We start from the raw sequence: 22,009 nt of genomic DNA, 5'->3' as shown, positions 1-22,009 counted from the left end.
AGATTTGGTCAGTTTGAACATAAAAACAAGAAGATTATTTCGACTGGATATGACCAGTTTAAATGCTATAGAATTAAACAACAATAGTTGGAATCAACTTAAGGAGTAAATAAAGATAAAGTCACCTTATTTACATTATTTACATTCGACAGATATTTGTCCTCATCTTGTTCATTGTTAACACAATGTTTCAGCTGATATACCCTCCAGCCTTCTTCAGGTGTCTCGGGGAAATTTCGAACCTGGGTTCTCATTCCTAAGGTATTTTTCAATGTAGTTGTTGTTTTTGTTATCATCATTATTATTATTATTATTATTATTATTATTATTATTATTATTATTATTATTATTACTATTATTATTATTGTTAGTGTTCAGGTCACTGCTTGAAATCGAACTCAGAATCTTAGGGTTAGTAGCCCGTGCTCTTAACCACTACACCATATGCCTGTGAGCATATGACATTCGAGAAATATCCATCGAATGTAAATAATGTAAATGATATAAAGAGTGTACATAATTCCTCATCTCTTAAATATAGAACTGTAAAGTCACCTTCTCAAGTCATACTGACTCATAAGGGCCGATTACCCAGTTTCATGGCATATATATTCCCCACCTAGGTAGGGCACCGGTCTGTCACAGGGTTACTCATTTTTGCCAGCTGAATGGACTAGAACAACATGAAATGATATGTTTTCCTCAAGAACACAACATATTGCCCAGTCCAGGAATTGAAACCACAGTCTTATGATCATTGTAAGTCCAACACCCTAACCACCAAGCCATGTGCCTCTACAACTTAAGGAGTAAAGAATCACAAGTCACTTTCAAATATTTGATTGACTGCCTCTCTGTTAAATAGTCAGCATCTGGAAGAGTTGATAGGAACCATTTCGGTTACTGTCAGTTCTTCAACAATTCTCTGTTATTGTTCAATGGTCAGTGTTCAGAGCATTCCATTGTGGTATGTTTTGGTTCTAATGATTTTTTTTTTTGCAAAGACCTAAGTTTTCACAACCATCCAGTCCATGTCAGTATAGAAGAGAAGAGATAATAAATGATAACAATAGCAACAACAACAACAATAATAATAATAACAACAAATAGATAAATGAAAAGATAACAAAATAAAATACAACAATGAAATAAATAGCCAAAGATGCCATCGGAAAAGATTGAAATAAAAAGACACAGGAATATAATATTGTTGACGTAAAGAGGGTAAAAAATATTGCAATAAGATTATTTTTATGCCAACTTATTTTCCAGAAATTTTTGCCACAATCTCAAACTAAGAAGAAACAAAGAGAGATTAAGTTCTCAAAACCAAGAATTCTTTAATCAATTTAGAACACACACATATAAATACACAAAGACATACACATACATACATACATACATACATGCATACATACATACATGCATACATACATACACAAGATCAGGTACATTTACACATGCATACATGTATGCGCACACAAACACACACACACATATACACAAACATTAACATGCAGACAGATGTACATATATACAGACATCTCGAATACACATACACATAGAGATATTTCTTTTCCTCTATCATTCTCTCACATGCACATACACACACAAATAAAGAGACATACACACATGCACTCACACGTACACACACGAATAAAGAGATATACACACATGCACTCACACGTACACACACGAATAAAGAGATATACACACATGCACTCACACGTACACACACGAATAAAGAGATATACACACATGCACTCACACGTACACACACGAATAAAGAGATATACACACATGCACACACACACGAACAAACAAACAAACACGTACACACATACAAACAGATACAGACATTTACATGTAGACAGGCATAGACATATGCAAAGACATCCCAACACATATATACACAGATATCTCTCTCTATCACTCTTTCTCTCTCACTCTTGTGCACGAACACACACACATACATGCGCACGTACACACACACACACACACACAAATCTGAAGAAGAGTGATTTTGGTAAAGAAGATTAATGAATACTATTTGTCTAGCATCCAAGACCAGCTATAGCTTTCATAGGCAGACATAGACACAAATGAACAAATGAACGAAGACAATTTCACCGGAACTCCTTCCCCCACCACCACCACCACCACCACCACTACCCCACACCCACACACACTCTCCACAGACCACAGCTGTTCAATAAATACAAATAAATATATTAATGTCATCTACTAAAAACTGACTTTAATACTTTTATTCAATCTGATGCAGAGCTCTGCAAAGCAGAAGAAGAAAAAGAAAAAAAAAAACAATTTGAACTAACCAAACAAACAAACAAACTAGAAATAAAAAAAGGTTAAAGAAAGAAGGAGAAAAAGGCGCATTTATATCAATCAGCAGAAGACAGGTTTAACCTGTTGACAATTTATTTAACTTAGACTGCCGTATATGGACCGCTCTTGAATCGGGTTGCATTCCGCAAGAACTCATTTCTTATATATATATTTCCATTAATTTCTCACTAATCGTTCACTTCTGTAAACGTAAATACTACAGTTCTCAACTGCTGCTTATTTGTCATATAGCACAGATATGATCAACAGTGAAGAGCTCGTCATAAATGGAGAGCATGCATACAATCACATTGCATGCCCACAGGCATACAATCACATCCACTGATTTACACAAACACACACACACATATGTATGTATGCATACTTACTTACTTACATGCAGAAATACCTGTATCCTTACTAACATTTTCAACGAGATCTATGTCAAAGCTATTTGAATAATAAGCAAAATGTTTGCTCACCCACATTCCCCAGCCATTGGCCAAATATCAAACCATCTATTCTCTCTGTCTCTTCCAATGCCATTTCAATGGTCTCTGCTTCACTGAATTTGCAACTGGTTCCTTTGACAGTGTTGTAAATTATCTTCCTTTTGTTACGTTCAGAAAGAACTTCTTTTGAGAAAGAAAACTTTAAATTCCAATGGCCATTTCATCAGGACAAATAGAGACAGTAACTCCAGGCCAAAATGACCATCAAAGATATCTGGATTTCGCCAACAATTCCTGCTTTGTATTAATGAAATACTTTCAATTGTGTTATTTTATTTATATATTCTGACAATTCTGTTTTTAACACAAGTCATTCCACAGAAGAATTACTTGCTTCCTATAAAATATACCCCTACTCCATAGGTACACTCCATGGCAGTGTGGTTAAGATACTTGCTTTCCCAAACTATGGTCTTAGGTTCAGTCCCTTTCTACAGCACTTTGAGCAAGTGTCTTCGGCTATAGCCTCAGGCTAACCAATGCTTTGTGAGAGAGTTTGGTAAATGGAAACTGAAAGAAGCCCATCGTGTATATATATATATATATATATACGACTGCGTGTGTACCGTTGGTGATTTTTTTCCCTCCGTCTTCCCTTCTTTGGATCTTTCCTTTTCCTATGTTTCTGACAAAGAGCTCCGCTCAAAACGTTAAACCCTCCTTTTTTCCTGAGCATCCGATAATACTATACTTGTTCCACATCCTCGCATTGTTGTGCTTTCTCTTTGTGTTTTTATGTTTGGATTAACTTTATTATATAATATATATATATATATATATAGGGGGGGGGGGGAGATTTCACAAAAAAAGCAAAAGACAAAGACAGGTGGTTAGACAACAAACATATGTATTAGTTTAACACTCAGGAAGTGAAAAGGTCTTTAACGTTTAGAGCCTACACTCTTCCACAAAAAAAAAAAACACAGAAAGAAAGGTCAACCAATGTCTTGTGAGAGAATTTGGTAGACAGAGACTGTGTGAAAGCTATTCATATGTAAATAAACCGATTCATATATAGACAGACAGCAGACAGATAGTTAGATGGGATGATAATTATACAGTTGTGGCCAAAAATTTGGAACATTTTTTTTGTTAAATTAAAATCGTTATGCCCAAGAACAATTCGATTCAAATATATTCAGCATAGAGATATGCTTACCTAATAATTGGGCATTTAATATAAAAAATTCTAATTTTCAGACTTACATTTCAAACTTTTGGTCACAACTGTATGTATATGTATATACCTGTGTAGCTTAGAGCTTGTGTTTGCTTTGAAAAACCTACACTTGACAAGCAGTGTTGGTTTGTTTACATCCCCATAACTTATAACTTAGTGGTTCAGCAAAAGAGACTAATATACTAAGTACCAACCAGACTTAGAAAATAAGTACTTGAGTTGATTTGTTCAGTTAAACCCTTTAAGATGATGTGTCAGTATGGCTGCAATCCAATGACTGAAACAAGTAAAAAATATAAAATATACCATAACTATGAGATGCTAAGATACTAAATGACTAATCTAGATGATCAAGAGTTCAGTTGCTTTATGCTCCTGAGCAAGGTACATGATACCGATCCACTTTGCTTAAACGAAAAATTCCACATTTTGTTTCTACTAAACAGTAGAGTGATAGCAGTAAAAGATAAAAAAAGACAACACCTAACCAAATAAATAATTACTCATATGAAAATCTTGCCAATGAAAATGTGAAATAATAAAGAAGTAGAATATTTTAATTAAATTCTTTCAATATTCAGTTTAATTAACAAAGTTAATAGATACCTTTACACATTACGGCATAAACTTTTCATTACCTACATTAATATCATCAGCAAAAATAATTACTTCAGTCTAATTCCCTATCCGCTCTTTCTTTATATCTTTGGCTGTGGTTCTGAAACCATTAGGAATTAAAAACTCAAATTACACTTAACTAGGATTTTTATTCTTCCATCAAGGATGTATGGAAAGTGTTCACAGCTACTTTGGATTAAAGAACTGAGATGATATAATCAGTGGTTATTAAATAATTATTTATATCATCATCATCATCATCATCATCATCATCATCATCATCATCATCATCATCATCATCATCGCTTAACATCTGCTTTCCATGCTAGCATGGGTTGGACGATTTGACTGAGGACTGGCGAACCAGATGGCTGCACCAGGCTCCAATCTGATCTGGCAGAGTTTCTACAGCTGGATGCCCTTCCTAAGGCCAACCAAGAGTGTAGTGGGTGCTTTTATGTGCCAATATATATACATACATGTATGTGTGTGTGTGTGTGTAAAAATATATATATATATGTGTGTGTGTGTAAATGGATGAATGAATTATCCTTTGTTTACAGTTAACATGGAAAATTCAATAAACAGTTACCAGGGTAGCAAAATTCATGCAAATAACAAGGATGTAGCGACCTATTCAAAGGTAGAAACTCCGGGTTAATGTGCAGTAATTGTATAGTATAAGAAAATAATGGAGTTGAACCCAGGTGTTATTCAAATTCTTTGTATGTTTTTATGTCATTATTCAGTTTTATTTCAAGATTTTTTGCCAATAGAAAAAGTGTCAGTTTCTAACCTAGATTCAAGGCTCATTCAGTGGAATTTCAACAACACCAATAGAGTATTTTTGTATGTATGTGTGTGTGTGTCAGGTCACTTTCGAGTGCTACTGGTAACATGTAACCCAGTACAACCTGTTGCATGGTCGGGTCATCAGCGACTAAACCAGCAGCCCCACCAAGCTTATTTGGTGAGGAGGGTGTTTATTGGACACCCTGCGGGATGAAAAACAAAACCCATCAAAGGGCAAAGGAACTCTTGAGAGTCAATGGCTATCCAATAAATGCCTTAAGGCTGTATCATGCGCGGGGACATAGAAATAATCGGACTGAATACTCTATCGCGCGGTTAAACCATTGGGAGTGAAGGACCCCTAGCCTTTGTTAGGGCATCCTTCTAGGAGAAGGTAACTCAGGTAACTGGGATAACTCCAACATAAAACCTGCGGCTCAGTGGTTACCGATGATGTTGACTTGTTCTTCTTTTCGGATTATGGCTGCTGTTGCTTAGTGAGTGGGATTGACTCAGTGCACAGGCTTTCCTCACTTTAAAAAAAATCTTCTTGCACAGGCATTTCACGATAACAACATTGATTAAGCTTCGTGCAATGGCCATACTCGATAACGAGAGGGCAGCCACCATGTATGTATGTATATGTGCAGATTTGTATGATTTGTTTTATGTGTGTATTCTCTTGCATATTCTTGTATATCTAGACATGTTCATATATACTTAAATGATAAACTTCTGGAAAGTTTTACAGATTTTTACAGTTCCAGTGATGGATTGGATCTGTAGTCATCGAATTAGCTTTCTCCTTCATGGTTTTGAGAAGCCTAATTTCTCAAGGTTGGTACTTAAGCAGTGTGTTACATATCCCAGTGCCCCAATAATTACAGGTATAAACTTGTATGCATGTATGTATGTATGTATGTATGTATGTATGTATGTATGTATGTGTGTGTGTCAGTGTGTGTGTGTGTGTGCATAAATTGCTAGCATAGTGGGTAAGGTCTTCAGTCTTTTCTTCAGGACATAATGACCTTGCTTGATATGAATCTTGGGTTTAGCTGGCTCTGGTCAATAGTAGCTAATATGGAACCCTATCCCAGATCATTGATTTTCTTCAAAATAATATCATTACCTTGGAGGACAATGCTTAGGGAATAAACTTTATAAATAAATCCAAAATAGAGGGCTCTTAGCATTATCCAGTGTTTAACTCAACAAAATTCTGGCAACTCTTCATGCCAAACACATTCCTCTTCACTCTCTTGGACTATTACAGTGGGGCAAAAAGAGGAATTCTGGCACCTAGACAATCCAGGTTCTTTGTATATCTCAACTTCAACTAGTTTTGCCTTCTGGGCAACAGGCAACAGTGAATTTTGACTGACCAGTGGTGTAAAAATTCCTTTTTGACATTTGAATCAGATGGATGCTAGAAACACCAATTTAAAAGATATGAGAGTTTTGTAGTTTGCTTGAAGCATTGTGTAATGTTTGTAAAATATAACATCTCTTGAATGGCACAACTGTGTGTAGGTTCATTTAAGATAATATGCTCATGTATTATATAAAAAAAAGGAAAAAAAAAAGAAGAAACTCCACATATAATAGGCAAGTGCCTTCTACTATAGCCTCGACTCGACCAAAGCCTTGCGAGTGGATTTGGTAGACGGAAACTGAAAGAAGCCCATCATATATATATATATATATATATTTGTGTGTGTGTGTGTGTGTGTGTATGTGTGTGTATATATATGTTTGTCTCTCTCCCCCCCCCAACATCGCTTGACTACCGATGCTGGTGTTTTTACGTCACCGTAACTTAGCGGTTCGGCAAAAGCGACTGATAGAATAAGTACTAGGCTTACAAAGAATAAGTCCTGGGGTCGAGGTGCTCCAGCATGGCCACTGTCAAATGACTGAAACAAGTAAAAAAAAAAAAAGATACATAACTTATAAGCAGCGCTGCGGATGTGCCAACACACACAAGTTTGAGATATGGCTGCCCTCATGCACTTCACATGAGGAATTCCAGAAGGACCTTCACAAGACCACTGCAGAGATGCTTCCAGGAAAAACAATTTCAGTAAGCATTGGAAAATCAATTATAGCAGTGACTTGATCAATTCCTAGCAATGTCTGAAGAAGGAATTTTTGCATTCTGAGATATATCTATTATATCAGGTTATGGGTAATTAAATTATAACAGTTATTATAATCCACTCTGTATTGTTGTGCCATTCAAGACACGTTATAATTTAAGAGGTGTGTTATGTCACAGAACCAAAGGTGCTTTTTTTTAATGCTTATAGGTATCAAGAGTGTTAATGGTTCTCACCATTTCTTTCAATTTATACAGTTATGATAAAAGCTTAAAGTTATGATAAAGCTGTGTGAAGTAATCAAGTTTTGGAACTTCTGCAACATTTTATCTGTCCAAAGACAGAAAATCTGCCAGTTTGCTGGTCAAATCCCAGCAGAATATGTTTTTAATGATCAGATTTATAAACATGCAAATTCAGTCTTTGACAATTAAAATAATGATGCATGCATCATTTATAACACATTCATATATTTTCATTCAGGTGTTCGACAAAATAATGGAAACACCAAGCATCATAACATCATAATTTTGAAATATCTATAAAACTGTCAAAATCTTGTTTATTTTTATATTTTTTGATTTATTATTAGTGTTGCTTAATATATTTTGTTGAAATTGCTGTTTCTTTTAAGATATCATCAGAAAAAGGTAATTAAAATTCATTAAAATGACAGATCTATCAGACTTTCAAAGAGGTCAAATTGTTGGTGTTCGTATGGCAGGCACTAGCATACGGAAAACAGCCAAAATGTTTGGTGTATCAAGAAGTACTGACTCGAAAGTAATGACAGCCTTTGAGAAAGAGGGAAAAACCTCCTTGTTGAAACAAAATTTCAGAAGAAAACCAAAATTTTCAGATAGGGACCATCGGACTCTCATGTGAATTGTTAGAAAGGATCACAAAAGCTCCCAAAATTACGGCAGAGCTTAATGACCACCTTGAGAACCCAGTTTCCACAAAAACTGTTCGCTGGGAGCCTGACAAAGCCGGATTTCACGGGGTGGGGGCTGCAAGTAGAAAACCACTACTTTCAAAGACAAAAGTTGCAAAGCATTTAGAGTGGAGTAAAAACCTACAGAATTATTCTCTAGAGCAATGGCAGAATGCTATTTTCTTGGACGAGTCATTATTTACCTTATTTCCAACCACTGGCCAAGTATATGTGTGGAAATAGCCAAAGGAAGCATTTGACCAGACTGCCTTCTTCCAACTGTTAAACATGAAGGAGGATCTGTGATGATCTGGGTGGGGGCTATATCTTGGAAATCCACCAGCCCATTGGTTTCCTTTCATGGCAGAATTAACAGTCAAGACTATTTAAGCATTTTATCTGATCAAATACATCCTATGGTTGCGAAACTGTTTCTGGATGAAATGTAATGTTTCAGGATGATAATGCTCCAATTCACACAGCTAAAGTTGTTACTGAATGGCACGGGGAACATTCTAGTGAAGTTGAACATCTTACCTGGCCACCAAAGTCCCCAGATCTCAATATTATTGAACATTTATGGTGCATTTTAGAAAAACAAGTAAGGAGTCAGTATCCTCCACTATCATCACTACAAGAACTAAAGACTGTTTTAGCTGAAGAATGGACAAAAATTCTTTTGGAAACAATTCAAACTTTGTACGAGTCCATACCTCCTAGAATTCAAGCTGTAATTACTGCCAAAAGCAATCCTACCCCATATTAAAATAAATTGGTTTGAAATTTTAAGGTGCTTCCATTATTTTGTCCAACACCTTTATACACACAAGCATGGAAAGGCACTCGCTTGGAAAGCATCATCTAATAGACTGTATGAGTTAAAAATACATGCTCCAAATGATGTCAGCAGACTACTAGACACTGGTGTTTCAACATACAGATTTTTTATATAGAACAGAAGTTCCTAACTTCAAATGGGCCAGGTGGCATCTGTTTCTGAGATAACAATATCACACCAAATTACTGATGCCTGAAAGTCTGTTTGGCACCACTTGAAGAATGTTATATTTTTAACATACAAAGTATTTTAGAAAAAGTTGTTCTCTCAGACTGAATCCCACAAGTGCCATTCCATGTCTGGGTGTGTATAAGAACATATTGTAAATTTAGTACATGGCATTATTTCAATCTCTGAAGTTCCCAGTCTCTCTACAGGTGGGAAAAAAATTAGATTTTATCAAAAACTTGCAACAAAATTGATTTTGTACCTCTCTGAATTATGCACTCACACACACACACACATACATACACACACTCACATGCACAGACACTCACACACACACATACTCACATACACACACAAAGATTCATACATGCACACACACACACATATGCACATACTCGCTCATATGCACAAATGCACACATGCACATACTCGCTCATACAAATACACACACAGATGCACATACACACACTCACACGCACACACACTCACACACACTCACATACACACACACAAACACACATACAGACTTGCACATGCACATATACATACTCACACATACATTTATACATGCACATACACGTTCTGGCTACATCACAGTTGGTATTAGAAAGGTATTTTCCCTTAAACATTCTAAATAATTCATACGAATTGTGAATTATTTCGGCTGCAACAAAGAGAAGTCTATTGAGTGAAAGAAGAGATAGAATTAGCTAACCTCTGATACATAATATTTTAAGAAATATGCATGAACTTACATTGTTGTAAGTCTTCCAATACAGAAGGCTCTATTTGGAAAACTATATCTCTCTTCAAATGATGTAGAAGACAGAATGCTTCTATGGTCAGTAAGCATTTGAAGTTGAATATGAAAGTACCCAGAATGGACAAACATGTAAAAACAGATACATTTTCTGTGATATTTTTCCTGAATGAAACTGGTTTATTGAGAAAAACTACAAGCTTAATGCTTTACTATTTAAATCAGCTACATCTAGCATATATACTCTACTTGTTTGATGCTCGAATTAGCCAGATCTGGCAAGTCACACCTACCCTACAATGTCATTCTAAAGATAAACAGACATCACTGACATTTCAAAATTACAGAATAATGCATGCTTAATTGAAAACAATGTGAATAAATAAACATTACGTTTGACAGGTGAAGGCATGTGGTTTAGTGGGTAGGGTATTCAGCTTATGATCTTAAGGTCGTGAATTCAATTCCCAGTGATGCATTGTGTTCTTGAGCAAGACACTTTATTTCATGTTGCTCCAGTCCACTCATCTGGCAAAAAATGAGCAGTACCAGTATTTCAAATGGTCGGGCTTGTCACACTCTGTGTCACGCTGAATCTCCCTGAGAACTACATTAAGAGTACACGTGTTTGTAGAGTGCTCAGTCCCTTGCATGTTAATTTCACGAGCAGGCTGTTCTATTGATCGGATTAACAGGGGTCCTTGTCATTATAACAGAAAGATTAACACATTTGAGAGAGTAATCTAAATCCTGAAAGGTTAAAATGCTCCACAGGAACCATTAGTAAAAGACACAAAATAAATGATGAGATAATTAAATTACTTCATTAAATAAATAAATAAATGCAAGCACAAACGTGGCTTACCTTTCATCAGTTGAAAAGGTGTAATCTGAATGAATAATACTAAACTGATTCCCAAGAAGAACAGAACCATCTGTATTAAATCAAGAAGTGCTGCTGGAAAAAAGATCAACGGATTGAATTTCCCGCCATCGCGATCAATTGGTGCATCTGAGTATCTGGCCCATCTCACCAGATAGTAGACAAAAAGGCAACAGAATTCTCCAATGAACATACAGGTAACCTAAACAAAAAGAGATGTGCAAAGAATAAGAATAAGAGAAAGGTTGAAACGAAAATAATTATTTATATAGCAGCAAGATTTAAATACTTTTCAGTTTAATGTTTACTCTTTTACTTGTTTCAGTCATTTGACTGTGGCCATGCTGGAGCATCACCTTTAGTCGAGCAAATTGACCCCAGGATTTATTCTTTGTAAGCCTAGTGCTTATTTTATCGGGCTCTTTTGCTGAACCGCTGAGTTACGGGGACGTAAACACACCAGCATCGGTTGTCAAGTGATGTTGGGAGGACAAACACAAACACACAAACATATACACACATGCATACATATACATATATATACATATATACAATGGGCTTCTTTCAGTTTCCATCTACCAAATCCACTCACAAGGCTTTGGTCGGCCGAGGTTATAGTAGAAGACACTTTCCCAAGGTGCTACGCAGTGGGACTGAACCTGAAACCATGTGGTTTGTAAGCAAGCTACTTACCACACAGCCACTCCTACACCTTATATAATGCATTTTACTGAACAATGATACAGCTGGTCATAGGTTTCAAATAAGTCAATTATGTGATTGAATGTGATAGAAGATAGTTTATGCAATCCAAGTAGAATAAATGTCACCCAGATTGAAAATTGAAACTAAGAGTTTTAATTATTTTAACTCCTTTAAACCCAGAGAATAAAACAAAAAAAAAAACACTACAAAATTGGCAAACTACTTGTGGAAATTAGGAGCAAAGGTTTCAAAACTATAGCATTAAATTTAAAATCCTGGAAAGATCCAAAGCCTACCAAATAGGAAATGAAGCATGTGACATGTGTATAGCAGAGAAAAAAAGAATTGTTGCAACTCTTAATAAACAAGACCACATACATACATGTACACACACACACACACACACACACATATATATATACAAATATAAAGAGAGAGGGAGAGAGAGAGAGAGAGAGAGAAAGAGAGAGATAAAGATACACATACACACATGCACTTGTACATAGCTATGTATTCATATCTATGCATATTTGTGTTATATTCATGAATGTGTATACACACATGCATCCACATACTTATATATATATACATACACATACATGTATATAATATATACATTGATACACATACATAAATATGTGTGTTTGTATGCATATATACCCATATATATATATAGTTTGAATAAACACATAAGGATTCATGAATAAACATGAAAAGACAAGAAAGAAAGACAAAGAAAACAAGCAAATCTAAGGGCTGCTCAAATCTACACCAAACCTATTCATTATATTTTCCCTACAAGTAGTTTTGTAACCAATTATTTATAATGACTAGCTTTCTTCCAGACATATTTTTCTCTCTTCCTCCCTTCTTTCCTTGCATTTTTTCCTCCTTTCTTTCCTTCTGTCCTTTCTACCTTTCCGTACGTCTTGTTTGTTTTCTTTAATTACTTGTAAAATATTTTCCTCTTTTAATGATTTCTCAATAGGACATTTTTGTCTTTTTTTTCTGTTTTTTTTTTTTGATTTTTTTTTTTGCTGTCAAATTTCAAAGTGGTTTTCTAGGCTGCTGGTGGTGGCTGAAGGAAGGGAATCAGAGAATTGTTGGGTGAGATGGGAGTGGAAGTAGGTGCTGTAGTATTATTATAGTAATATGAAGGAAATGGTTATCTAGTGTGGGGGGGATGAGGATGTATGTGGATGTATGGAACGATAATTTACTGTGATATCACCGATGCAGAGTTTTAGTGAATAGATATTTCATTCAATTTACTGTACATCTATTTTATCAGAGCAATATAATGGCATTTGATGACAATCGCGAATGAGTTCAAGCCTTGCCAAAGGTACAGATAGATGAATTTTTTTTGGTAGCAAGATACCAAGTTGTACTTAATTTGGTATCCCTTTTCTGTTACCAAGAACATAACAGCTATTGAACCAATGGTAGAACTTCTACATGGTCACTAAAATTACTGGAAACAACAGCCAAATCTTTTTCAAATCAGATTTTGTTGTGTTAAGCAAAAGGAAGAAGGACATTTAGAATACAAGAAGAGATATGGATGGATAAAACTTGGAGAGTAAATCTGCTAAATTAGAGTCTACCTGGGGCTTAACAAATGTGATTTGAATGATTAAACATGTCAAGTTGATCCCCCAGTAAAAAGAAAATAATCAGCAAATGTATAAATTTGTAAAACTATCAAAGTTTGCATGTAAGGGAAAGTAAAAATATAAAAAAACATTTTACTTTTAAATATAAAGAAGAAAAAAAAACAAATTTAATACAACAGGGTTTTGTGAGTGAATAATTAAATATTTTAAATTCAGCCCATCAAAGATCGCCCTCAAAGGTTCCTTACATCACAAGTAATGTGCTTTTAATCAGAAACATTATGTTTGATCCTTGGAGGCTGGTTAAAAATCAATACTTTACTTGCTTTAAATTGTTTAAGGTGAAAGATCTAAAGGTAAAAGCATTCTGTTAGCAGAAACAATACGGTACCAAACAAATTCAAAACATTTAATGGGATTGAGTTTACATTTCACTCTCAGAGATTTGATAATTATCAATTGTTGCTGTTGTTAAAGATGTTCCAGCTAGGATCATCCCATCCTTAACTTGGACATTGCATATGTAGGACTACAGTAACCCATATGTTCACCCTTTTTCAAGATTGTAGCATATAAGTTGAAGGTGATTTAACTGCTGTATCAAGCTGAGCAAATGCCCATGTAAAGGTTCTCTGATTGGCTTGTTATAATTAACGGTAATGTACAAGAGTGAGTTCCTTGGGTTTGAGACGTTTTTACCAGTCATTTAAGAGCTGCTTATTTGGCACTAGCTGATGTACCAGGAAAGCGGGACTTATCTCTTGGTTCCATTCTCATAATTGTTTCGCTAATCCAATAACAACGATACAAAGTATGAAGCCCTTAAAATGGTTTCTGTGCATTTACAGAAAATACACAGGATCTTATTTTTAGGAATCCCCGATCAGTTATGAATACACAAATTGTGAAGTCAGTTATGTAATAACATGAAATTAGTTACCTGATAGTAAGAATTTAAATAAATTAGCCCCGAAAAGGGCTTTAATGCATTCCCTGAGTATATAGGAGATAAGAGGAAATACTAATAAGGTATGTATACCTACTCTTCCCCTCTACACAAATTCCCTGGCCTTGAGCCTAGATTTATCATCATCATCATCATTATTATTATTATTATTATGGAAATTTATGATTGGGGAGATGAGCAGAGTTGATTACAACAACCATAGTACTTGACTGGTATTTATTTTATCGACTCTGAAAGAATGAATGGCAAAGCTGACCTTGACAGGTTAACCTTGTGGTTCATCTTTTTGAGGTCAATAACATAAGTTGAGCACTGTGTCTCTCTCCCAAAATTTCAGGCATGCACCTATTGTAGAAAGGATTATTATTATTATTATTATTATTATTATTATTATCATTACAGTAGCAAGCTAGCCAAATTGTTAGCATGCTGGATGAAATACTTAGCAGTATTTCATCCGTCTTCATGTTCCAAGTTCAAATTCCACCAAGGTTGACTTTGCCTTTCATCCTTTCAGGGTTGACAAAATAAGTACTAGTTATGCACAAGGGTTAATGTAATCAACTAGTCCCCTCCCACCAAATTTCAGGCCCTGCGCTATAGTAGAAAGGATTATTATTATTATTATTATTATTATTATTATTATTATTATTATTATTATTATTATTATTATCAGCAATCATTATTATTAAGGTGTCAAGCAGGCAGAATTGTTACTGTGTCAGAGCAAATGCTATGCACCATTCCTCCCAGTTCATTACATTTTGAGTTCAAATTCTGCTGAGGTCAGCTTTGCTTTTCATCCTTTTGGGATCAATGAAATAAGTACATGACAAGCATTGGGGTTGATGATATCAAAACTGCTGGCCTTGTGCCAAAATTTGAAATCAATATTGTTGTTGTTTTCGTTAAGACAAGAAACTGACAGAATAGTTGTTGCATCAGACAAAATGCTTAGCACCGTTTCTTCTAGCTCTTTACATCCTGAGTTCAAATCCCACCAAGATCAACTTTGCCTTTCATCTTTTTGGGGCCAATAACCTATAAATACCTGTCAAGTACTCAAATCAATGTTATCAACTTGACCCTACCCTCAAAACTGCTGGCCTTGTGCCAAAATTTTAAAAAATGTGACCTTCCTTTTATTTATCCAAACAAATAGGGTGTGATATGAATATAGACAGGGGATCTCCAAAAGGGGTCTCAGAGAGTAGCGTCATTGCTTTCCTGAGCTAGTTTCCCACCACCTTTCTTAAAAATCATGGTAGAGGCCTTGGTCTCGGAACCACTCATGTCGAGAAAATGAGGTTGGGAGTAAGCAAGAGCATGCTCGTTGTAGAAATTCCAGCCCCCAAAAAGCCTCATCATAGCAAAGAAGAATGAGCACCAACCAACCCAAAGGCTGGGGTGGGCTGCACTTGTCTACCTCAGTTGCTATGGCATTGAGGTAGATCTGGCCATACCCATTAATGGCGACAATACCCAGATTTAAAACACTGGATGATGATGATGATAATGATGATGATGATGATGATGATGATGATGATGATGATGATGATGATGATGATAATGATGATTTACCAATTATTTCTAGTGGGTCAAACGACCACATAAAACTCCATTACTGACTTGTCTGGTATATTGCTCAACCAGACTGATAATGTTTACCATATTTAATCAGAAGATTATATACATTTCTGTTGTTCAACAATATTAGTTTTTATATGTCATGTTGATCATTTGTTTTATATTTATGATAAGTGAGTCTTGTTACATTTAGTCAGTCTATGTTATATCTAAAATGGTCTGCCTGACTTGAGGAATTCATTCTATGTATTATCCTTGGTCATCTAGTTTGTGTTTATGTATTACACTTCACAAGTTTGAATGATACATAATATATATTTTGTTGGCCTGCATGTGTGTTATTTATACTTGATGACTGGCATCCGTGCTATTGGAGCTCTAAGAGTACCATATGAGTGTGATCGTTGCCAGAGCAACAAGTTTGGCCTCCATGCCGATGGCACATAAAAAGAACCATTCAAGCGTGATCATTACCTGTGTCACCTTACTGGCACTTGCGCCGATGGCACGTGAAAAAACATTCAAGCGAGGTCATTGCCAGAGCCAATGGACTGGCTTCTGTGCAGGTGGTACATAAAAAAGCACCATTTGAGCGTGGCAGTTACCAGTACTGCATGACTGGCCCTCATGCTGGTGGCACATAAAAGCACCCACTACACTCTTGGAGTTGGTGTTAGGAATGGCATCCAGCTGTAGAAACTCTGCCAGATCAGATTGGAGTCTGGTGCAGCCATCTGGTTTGACAGACTTCAGTCAAATCGTCCAACCCATGCTAGCATGGAAAGCGGACGTTAAACGATGATGATGATGATGATGATGATTTATTTACATGTTACATCGTGATAGCAAATCTTGTCTAGGTTATAGTTGTCAATCAGATTGTTAGTGAATGTATAATGTTGCACAATGCACACACAAAGGTAGAGATGTGTTCTAAAAAGGGAAAAATATACAAAGTGTAATATCATTTAGTGACCCTGGAGAGATGAAAAGCAATGGTAACTTTAGCAGGATTTGAACTCAGAGTGCAGACATCTGATAAAAATCTTGTAGGATATTTGCTATGGCTTTAATAACTTTGCCAATTAGTTGCCTTCATCTAGATATTACTTTATGTTTACTGTTCCATTAAAGTAAGATCAACAAAAATGTACTCCATCCAGCAAGAGATATAAATATTGAGCCTGGTGCATCCATCTGGCTCGCCAGTCCTCAATCAAACCGTCCAACCCATGCCAGCATGGAAAGCGGACGTTAAACAATGATGATGATGATGTACACAGTATAAATATGTAAGCTACTGATAGTTTCTTGCATTGGAGACATGCGTCTAGGCAGGTTTTTATAACATTCCTTATGTCTTTAAATTATCTTCAGGCTCTAAGCACTTGGTCTATTTAATTTGTAAATGAGGATTCTGAGCACAGGGCCTGTTCAATTTGCAAATTGAGCAGACCATGTGCTCAGAGCCCAAGGATTGCTTGGAGACACAAGGTATATTATAGAAACCTGCCTAGAACTGCATCCCCAAAGCAAGAAACTGTTAATAGCTCATATCTTTATACTGTGTACATTAAATTATATTTATATATTAAATTATATTTATATCATCATCATCATCATCATCATCCACTGTTTTAAATCTAGGTTTTGTCCCCATTAATGTTGGTGGCCAAATCTACCTCAATGCCATAACTACAGAGGTAGGCAGATGCAGCCCACCCCAACCTTTGGGCTGGCTGGCTGGCTGGCTGGCTGGCTGGTACTCATTCTCCTTTGCTATCATGAGGCTGTTTTGGAGCTGGATTTTCTATGGGGAGCATGCTCTGGCTTACCCGCAACCTCATTTTCTACACATGAGTGGTCCCAAGACCAAGGCCTCTACCGTGATTTTTAAGAAAAGTGGTGGAAAACTAGTTCAAGAAGGCAAGGACGCTACTCCCTGAGACCCCTTTCAGAGCCCCACTGCCTACTTATATATTAAAGTATATTCATATATTAAATTATATTTATATACTAAATTATATTTATATATTAAATTATAGGTTAGCTGAGTTAGAGGTTAAAATAACCATGTAAGGAATAGAAGTATCCATTATACTACTGGTATATTACCTATGTTTAACCATGGGCATACATATACAAACATATTATGCTCATAAATTATAGATAAAGACAGATATAAACGTGAGTTTATCTGGAATCAAAATTTAAAGAAAACAGAAAATGGAGAAATATTGATCAACAACAATTGATGTACATCAATTATTATTTATCAATTCAATACAATAGATGGAATGCAGTCTATTTGTATTGAATTAATAAATAATAATTGATGTAAGTCAATTGCTGTTCATCTATATTTCTCCATTTTCTGTTTTCTTTACATTAAATTATATTTATATACTAAATTCTTTTTATCTCATGCTGGATGGAGTACTGTTTTTGTTGATCTTACTTTTTTATTTATTTATTTATGTTGCACTTTTCAAGCCTAGCCAGGCTCATGGGCCCGGTTTTCTGGTTTCTGTGGTGTATGTGTTCTCCCACCCCAGCTGAACGGGACACCAGTCCATCGCAGCGTTACTCAAGAAACAGGAAGAGAGAGTGAGAGAAAGTTGGGGCAAAAAAGTACAACAGGGGTTGCCACCACCCGCTGCTGGAGCCTCATGGAGCTTTAGGTGTTTTTGCTCAACAAACACACACAACGCCTGGTCTGGGAATCGAAACCGCGAGTCCGTTGCCCTAACCACTGGGCCATTGCGCCTCCTCATCTTACTTTAGTGGAACAGTAAATAGAAAGTAATATAGTAATATCTATATGAAGGCAGCTAATTGGCAAAGTTGTTAAAACCAGTGAATACCTGACAAGATTTGTGTCAGTTGACCCATCGCAGAATCAGAAGTCACTTGCTCAAGGTGACTTACAATGAACTTGAACATGAGATCATCTAGTTGCAAAGAAAGTTTCTTACCACACAACCATGCTAAGCATTGCCTAACTTCAGTCTGTTTTTTATATATACATATATATATTATATATATATATATATATATATATATATATATATAAGAAAGAGGAAAGCAAAAAATTGGATAGACATGGGTATAATGCTTATTGATCATAGGATTGCTTGAAAAGTAGCTGACCTGGGGATAAATAGCAACTGGAAAAAGAAGCTGTATTGTATGAAATGCTATCAAGTGATGAAATGCAGACCAAATGAAATGAAGACTGTTTTGTTCCAAATGGACGCAAAAGGAACTAAACTAACATTTCATCATTAAAACAATGACGGATGGAATAAAAAATCAATTAAGACAGGTCAATAATTGTTCGTGATCACTGCAGGCCACTACAGGCTCCCACAGAGCCACTGTAAGAGGCATATATAAAGTTTCAAGAAATGCACAGAAAGAGTTATTGCTTGATTTTCTAATTCATTAGCCCAAACTGTTGAGCGTGGTATAGATGTATGTGTGCGTATCTGTCTTTATGTATGAGTATGTGCATGTGTGCACATTGCTATATACATATATATATATATATATATATATGTGTGTGTGTGTGTGTCTGTCTGTCTGTCTGTCTATGGGTGTATATATGTATGACTCCAACTATCAATTATATATAAGTATATATATATATACAGATTTGTGTGATTTATGTGTATATATATATATATGCCTAGATATGCACATGTATGCATATACATGTATATATATATAGAGAAAAAGTGACAGATGCCTGTTTCCATATATATATATATATATATCATCATCATTTAACCTCCATTTTCCATGCTATACATACATACATATATATATATATATATATACATGCACACACACGCACATTGTATATGTACTATATGTATACATATATACATATATGCATATATAGATATATTTGCGTTTGCATATGTATATATCTTTATACCTCTGTGTATGATGGGGTGTAGACGTGTTTGTACATTAAAAGGGAAAGCAAAGGTTGGGGGTGGGGTGGAAGTGAAAGGAAGCAAGGAAAGTAAAAAAAAAAAAAAAAAAAGAAAGAGAGCGACCACGTAGTAGAACATGCCTGAAGCCAAACGATAACATCTCACATTTGATGCCAAATTTATCAGCTGGAACACCTGAAAGTTTGTGTTGCAATCACACTGGCAGATCAATGATGACCACTAAGCAACCAGCCAAGCAGTTAGTTTGCTAAACTGAAGCTGACACCTACTGTGGCATCATTTTGGCAACCAGCTTTTCAAGCAAGCATAGATCTATCATGTCATGAGATTTAATCTTTTTTGCATTTGTTTGTTTGTTTGTTTTGTTATTTTCTTCCCCGTTTCCTATAATTATTATTGTCGTCGTCGTCATCATCATCATCATCATTGTTATCATCATCATCATCAACCTCAGTTTTAATATGTAAGATTTTTTTATTTTTATTTTTCGTTGTTTTGTTTTGTTTTGTATTACATTTATCTCTCATCATACCAGCATTGATTGGATGTTTCTGCAGTTTTGTACATTAGCACTCTTTTTCAATCCTGTGAGGCATAGCATTCTTAGATCTAACCTGAACACTTCTCTTTACATATATATATATATATATTATATATATATATATATATGTATGTATATTTATATATATACATATATATATATACACAGGCACAAAGAGATAAACAGATACATATATATATAATATATATATATATATATATATATACATACATATATGTGTGTGTATATATATATGTATATTCACATACACTAACACACATCACCATCTAACAATGTTATACATACACACATATGATGGAAAACAGATATTAAATGATACAGAGACACATTATTATACGCATGTATGCATATATGTATATGTGTGTGTGTACGTATGTATACATATATTTATGCACAGACACACATATATATGTTTGTGCATCTGAGATAAGAAAAGTTTGGGCAAAGTTCAAGAGAGCGCCTACCTTTGTTGGTAACAAAAGGACCTCCCACTTAGAATGAAAAGCAGATTGTATGATGCCTGTGTGTGAACAGCCATGCTACATGGTGGTGAAACATGGGCTGTGACTGCTAAAGACATGCATAGATTTGAAAGAAATGAAGCCAGTATGATTCGCTGGGTGTGCAACATTAGTGTGCATGTTAGACTGAATGTAAATGTCTTGAGAGAAAAGGTGGGCATAAGAGGCATCAGATGTGGTGTGCAAGAGGTATGACTGCATTGGTATGGACATGTGATGTATATGGAATATAGACAGCTGAATAGAGAAGAGCTGATCTCTATCAGTGGAAGTGGGCTGTAGAATTTGGAGACCTTGGAAGACATGGGATGAGGTGGTGATGCATGATTTTTGAACATTGGGTTTCACAGAGGTGATGATAAGTGACTGAGACCTTCAGCGATGTGCTGTGCTTGAGAAGACCCATCAAGCCAAGTGAAATCAGAGTTGTGGCCGTTGTCAGTGTCATGTCACTGGTATCCATGCTAGTGGCATGTAAAAAGCACCTATCAAATACTGGGCCTTATGGAGGCAATGACAAATGACTGAGACCTTTGGCAATATGCACCTAAGAGTTAATTTGATACAGATATATAGATCTTGTGGTAAACTAAATTTCTTTGATATATATTTATACATATATAAATGCAAGTAGTCTGTTTGGATGTCTGTTTGCGTCAAGTTGCCGTCTACACCTGTTAACGAATTTTCGTGAAACTTTGCAAACATGTTAAAGTAGCATCCAGTTTATTACTAGGCTAATTAAAGTTTAATAAAAATCTATAATTGGATGGCTAGGGTCCCTAGAAGAGGTCCACATATATAACTCACATATACTTTCCTTTAACAGCCAATAGCCAATTCATTTTCCTTTGCATCAAATGGTTCCCTAGGGAATTCATCCATGAGGCACATATGGGACATCATGGTTACCCACTCTCCAGGTGCTGAAAATCAGAAGATGGCGGAAACACTACCAA

The 22,009-nt window shown here is 35.6% G+C and overlaps 1 protein-coding gene across 1 annotated transcript in view; it reads right to left on the bottom strand.

Moving 5' to 3' along the window:
• The window catches only part of LOC115214199 (solute carrier family 35 member F6-like), a 178,051-nt gene that overhangs the window by 116,513 nt on the left and 39,529 nt on the right, over nucleotides 1-22,009 (bottom strand). Inside the window, exon 2 of the mRNA XM_029783301.2 lies at nucleotides 11,113-11,332. Coding sequence (XP_029639161.1) covers nucleotides 11,113-11,332 — 220 coding nt within the window. The remainder of the gene's footprint in view (nucleotides 1-11,112; nucleotides 11,333-22,009) is intronic.

This window comes from Octopus sinensis, linkage group LG7 (genome assembly GCF_006345805.1).
Source record: "Octopus sinensis linkage group LG7, ASM634580v1, whole genome shotgun sequence".
NCBI lineage: Eukaryota > Metazoa > Mollusca > Cephalopoda > Octopoda > Octopodidae > Octopus > Octopus sinensis.
This window is presented reverse-complemented; position numbering and strand designations above follow the sequence as displayed.